Source organism: Notothenia coriiceps, unplaced genomic scaffold (assembly GCF_000735185.1).
Source record: "Notothenia coriiceps isolate Sejong01 unplaced genomic scaffold, NC01 NC01_scaffold00000969, whole genome shotgun sequence".
Taxonomy (NCBI): Eukaryota; Metazoa; Chordata; class Actinopteri; order Perciformes; family Nototheniidae; genus Notothenia; species Notothenia coriiceps.
In genome coordinates this window covers 417358-423028 of record NW_011333670.1, presented here as the reverse complement: position 1 = coordinate 423028, position 5671 = coordinate 417358, and the positions used below count along the sequence as shown (strand labels likewise).

The following is a 5671-nucleotide window of genomic DNA, read 5'->3' as shown; positions in this document are numbered from 1 at the left end:
TCGTGTGTGTGTGTGTGTGTGTGTGTGTGTGTGTGTGTGTGTGTGTGTGTGTGTGTGTGTGTGTGTGTGTGTAGTGTGTAGTAGTGTGTGTGTGTGTGTGTGTGTGTGTGTGTGTAGTAGTAGTAGGTAGGGTAGGTAGGTGTGTGTGTGTGTGTGTGTGTGTGTGTGTGTGTGTGTGTGTGTGTGTGTGTGTGTGTGTGTGTGTGTGTGTGTGTGTGTGATCGTAAATGAGGCTGATGCTTGGCCTTTGTTTGAAATATGAAACCGCTCTCAGCTGTGTAATATTACAGCAATAGAACAGCAATCAGACGTTAATTGAATCTGGGTTATGACTTTTCTGTGTTCTCCCACAGCTGAGTGTCTCTCCGGTTTTTCCTCCCCGTCTATCTCTGTTCCTCCCTCCTTTTTCTCTCTGTGACTTGTGTTTTTATTATTCCTGTATCCCTAACTAACCCACTTTCTTCATCCCACTGCCTGTCCGTGCTGCTTTCCCGTGCACGTCATAAATCTCGGAGCATGTCTCCCATCATGCCCGCCCCTCCCTGCTCTTTCCTCTGTGGTTATCTGATGCCACAGCATGCGGCAGGACCCCCCTTTCTGCTTCACTTACACCATTCACGTCTCATTAAAAAGTCCTCTGGTGAAATGTCGCCGTCTTAACTATACCCTTCGACATGGGACACTGGCTTTCAGATGTAGAAAAGTGATGTGCGTCTTTGTGCATGTAAGTGTGCTTGGGAGGGCCCTCATGTGTGTCATTGAATCTACACTCCAACATTGTGTGTTGCGCTCAAGAAAAAAAAAAAGTCAAAAGGAGATCATATAATAGCATAAATGTGATTTGGTTAATGAGAAACAGTAGTTTCCATATATTTGACTGTTTTTATATCTTATTTTCCCAGTCAGAAACTGCTAAATGTCTAAATAGTCATTTTATCAAATGTTTGGTGAAGTCTAAACTGCAATATTAGGCTATGTTAGTTCAATTCTTGATTGTCTATGTTATTAAAAACATAATAATGATCCCGTAGGCATCCAGGAATTGCGCTACACTAAACAACTACATTAAAGGGGGTGTTTCAGTGCTTTTTCTATGTAGTATAAATATTTAAGAAAACGATAAGGGCACTTTGAGAGAGCACAGACCTCTGCCAAGAATATTTCCATAAGTGAAAAATAATGCTCTTTGCCGCCCGTAATTCTGACCTACTCCAAAATGTAATGGGTTCTTTTATGGCCGACTGTTCGCCCTTCTACCACGTTTCATGAAAATCGAGCTTGGAGTCTTGTAATCTTGCTGACAAACAGCCAAACGCACCAACAAACAAACAAACCCAACCAAGAACATAACAGGGTAATAAGGGATAGTAGCCATAGCTAGGATGTTTGCTTGTCACCCCTTCTTCTTCAACAGTTAGGATTTGGGTTCAGGCATAAGGTTATAATCACGGTAGGGTACAGGTTAAACATGCATTGGAGGCTGTGAAAGTCAAATGTAGTGGTATGTATCCTCACAAGCGCAGTAATACTATTTACTATGTGCTTGTGTGTGTGTGTGTGTGTGTGTGTGTGTGTGTGTGTGTGTGTGTGTGTGTGTGTGTGTGTGTGTGTGTGTGTGTGTGTGTGTCCCCTCCTTCGTGAAATGGGAGACTATCTATTCAGTCTGACCTTTTCCTTAATTGCTTAGTTTGGGTTCTGTCTCTGCTCATTTCAGGAACAGTTGCCTCCCTGAAATGACTGCTGACTCCCAATTGTCTCTGGCAGAAACTCGCTTTANCAGACCCCAACGGGACAGGGACATGGAGTGGCGAGGACCCCCGGCAGGAGGATTAGTCGGCGGGACCCCAACGGGACAGGTTACTAGTTCTGGTCCATCCGTTGTCTCCCTTTCAGAATTGTGGTTCTCTTGACCTTTGTGTCTGACCCCCACCAGTAGATCATGCCCTTCAGCATTGAAGTCTTGGACCTTTGTGCTGATCCCCACCATAGATCCATTGGCCCTCAGCATTGGAAATCTTGGATTGGACCAGACTAATACATTTCTAATGTTAATACATGAAAAGCATCACAGACCGAAGAATAGTGATGTTAATCTATTAATGCTGTAAATTCCTCTTAATATGTCGTAATTACATTACAAATGTGTTTTATTAGATAGTGATTATATTGTTATGCCAATATTTCCTATGGTAAAGTTTCGTTTTTGCACTTTATTTGTATAATAAAAATCGGGACTCTTTATTTGAAGGAACTTTACCGAAGTGATGCGACAACGTAGCAGAACTGTACCATTTATATATTCGCCTCCCAAGACTTTACGACATTTCCTCTTTGCTTTTCGTTCGGTTCATCTGCGCTTTATCAGTTGAATCACTTCGAAACATTAGTTTGAGATGTTGACTGGTGCCGAAACTTTTTACCCACAGTCAAACAACTTAATTTGCTTCGCCATGTTTTGAAAACAAACACAAGGCACGCGCACGCGAGTAAACGACGGTGCATCCTTTCTGGCTCCCGAATCACAGCCAATGCACTTGCACTAGTATCAGGTCCGACTGGTCACAACAATAATTAAATATCACTTAATACAACAAAACAATTAACCATTATCTATTTTGGGAAACACATTTAGCTGTTTGCTGTTCTATTTCTTCATGTAAAAACGTGGTTGCCACTGATGGCAACCAAAGGCCAAGAAGTGGTTGACATTTTTTTTGCTGAATGGTGCCAATGTGCAACCTGGCAACCGTTACTGTCTGAGCCCTGGGTTGCAGACCCCAGTGAGGAGAGTAGCTCGAGCGGACCCCCCAACGGGACAGGAAACAGGATGGCAGGACCCCGGCCAGGACCTCCAACAGCACGGACATTAGGGTTGGCAGGACCCCCGGAAGAAGAGTAGCGGCGGGGGGCCCCTCCATCGCACAGGAACAGGGGGGCAACCCCCTGCAGAGGAGCAGTCGCGGGACCTCCACACGGGGAACAGACATAGGGTCTTGGCAGGACCTCCGGCAGTGAAGAGTCAGCGGCGCGGGACCCCGCGACAGGACAGGACATGGGTTGGCAGGACCCCCAGCGAACCTACCAACGGCACTTCAGTAGGGACTTGAGTTGGGACTGAGTAGGAACTTGAGTAGGGGCTGGAGAGGGGAAACTCGAGAGGGACCGAGAAGGGGACTCGAGAGGTGACTGAGGGGAACTCGAGAGAGACTTGAGAGGGACTTGAGAGGGAACTTGAGAGGGGACGGCGAGAGGGAACCTGAGATGGCTAGAGTTGGGACTAGAGAAGGACTAAGAGGAGGACTTGGAAGAAGGGCACCTAGAGATGGACTAGAGAGGACTAGGAAGTGACTAGAGGAGACTGACGAAAGGCTTGAGAAGGGAATGAGTAGGGGACTAGAGAGGACTAGAGAGAGGGACTTGAGAAGGACTTGGAGATGGGGACTAGAGTTGGTACTGAGAAGTGACTCGAGAAGTGACTAGAGGTGGACTGCGAGGAGGGACGGGAAGGGACTAGAGAGGGGACTCGAGACGAGACTAGGAAGAGGGACCAGAGAAGGGACTATGAGAAGAGACGTAGAAAAGGGACCAGAGATGGGGGGACTATGGCAGCTGGCCAGAGCTGGGTCTGGAACCATGGCTGCGGGGCCGGAATGGGCCAGAACCTGGGGCCGGAACCATGGCGCTGGGCCAGACTTGGGTCTGGCGACCATGGCTTCTGGGGCTCGGTGCTGCTAGCCTGACTTGCGACTCGCTTCTTTTAGGAAGCGTTTGGAGGCTCCTGGACCTCCCAAAGCCGAGACGAGTTCCAGAGAACGGCTTCTGGACAGGAGCAGGAACTGGGGCAAGAAGCAAAGGCTGACTCCAGAACGGAACAACCGATGGTGTGGTGTCATAATGGGAATGGGAGGCAGGAGCCAGCATGCCTGGGGCTAGGTCAGGCTAGGGGATAACACACAGAGAGGAAATCCAAATCCAGCCAGGTAAGAATTTCACCAAGCCTGGCTTCTCCATAGGTCATCTGGCGCGGCCTCTGGCCAGAGCAGCCTCTCGCTGTGCGAACCCCGGACGCTTCCCCTTCCATCGATGAGAGCAGTTAGCCAAAACAAATAAAACATCCCAATAATTTCCTGCTCAAGAAGGATCTGCTGGGCCGATATCTGGTTGGTTCGATACTCGTTACGGGTTGAGTAAAGAACAGACCCAAATGGCAAGATATACTCTAATTTAACCTTTATTTCAAGGATAAAAAGAATAAACTGAACAAAAAAACAGAACGCCACCGGTGACTCATTCACAATAACAAAAGACGAACCAACCACGAACACAGGAAAGAGAGACTAAATACAGGAGAGGCTAATCATCAAGACGAGAGACACCGGCAGGGCAGAGAACAAAAGGGCCACAGCCGTGAACACAATCATACAACTAGACACACCAGAAACTAAACGCAGAGGAAAACACAGGGGAAAAGGACCAGACAATAAACCAGAAGGAAACAAGACAGGGAAACAGCAAAATAAACCCAACAATACAAAACTACAAAGCGTGACATAACCATACAGAATCGCGGACACATACACTGAATCCATCCATCCATCCATCTTCTCCCGCTTATCCGTGGTCGGGTCGCGGAGGTAGCAGTTCCAGCAGAGAGCCCCAAACTTTCTTTTCCCTGGCCACATCAACCAGCTCTGACTGGGGGATCCCAAGGCGCTCCCAGGCCAGCGAAGAGATATAATCCCTCCACCTGGTCCTAGCTCTACCCCTTGGTCTCTTCCCAGCTGGACGTGCCTGGAACACCTCCTAGGGAGGCGCCCAGGTGGCATCCTTAATAGGTGCCCGAACCACCTCAACTGGCTCCTTTCGACGCGAAGGAGGAGCGGTTCAACTCCGAGTCCCTCCCGGATGACTGAACTTCTCACCTTATCCCTAAGGGAGACGCCAGCCACCCTGCGGAGAAAACCCATCTCGGCCGCTTGTATCCGCGATCTTGTTCTTTCGGTCATGACCCATCCTTCATGACCATAGGTGAGGGTAGGAACGAAGATGGCGCGGTAGACAGAGAGCTTTGCCTTCTGGCTCAGCTCCCTTTTCGTCACAACGGTGCGGTAAAGCGACTGCAGTACCGCTCCCGCTGCTCCGATTCTCCGGCCCATCTCACGCTCCATTGTTCCCTCACTCGAGAACAAGACCCCGAGATACTTGGACTCCTTCACTTGGGGTAAGGACTCATTCCCTACTTGGAGTGGACAGTCCATCGGTTTCCTGCTGAGAACCATTCATTAAGGACCATTTATTCCAAAAGGTTCTTTAATGTTTAGGGGCATACCTTCATTGCTGAAATCCAAAGATTAACAGACAAAGCAAACGTAACTAAATGAGGCATGGCTTAGCGAAACGGTCATTTTGTATCTTTTTCGTAAGCACTTTCTTGGTCAGAGCATTACAAAAAATCTATCTTGACAATAAACTACATTTCAATTAGCCATGTATTGATACCTACAAAAGGTTGCAATGAAAGGGCAATGTGGACTTTCCTCTGGAGGTGATTAACAATGTGCAGTTTTTCCATTATTCAGCCTCTTGAAATATTTGGGTTGGTGACTTGCTGACTCTTGCCTTTCGTTGAAGGGAATTAGAGGAAACATTTATTGTTATTGCTCGAAGGAGG

General features: G+C 47.8%; 1 protein-coding gene across 1 annotated transcript in view; it reads left to right on the top strand.

Annotated features, from left to right (window-relative positions):
• Window positions 1-1833, top strand: part of dnah9l (dynein, axonemal, heavy polypeptide 9 like) — a 71714-nt gene extending 69881 nt beyond the window's left edge. The window contains exon 55 of the mRNA XM_010786027.1: window positions 1765-1833. Coding sequence (XP_010784329.1) covers window positions 1765-1833 — 69 coding nt within the window. The remainder of the gene's footprint in view (window positions 1-1764) is intronic.
• The last annotated feature ends 3838 nt before the right edge of the window (window positions 1834-5671 follow it).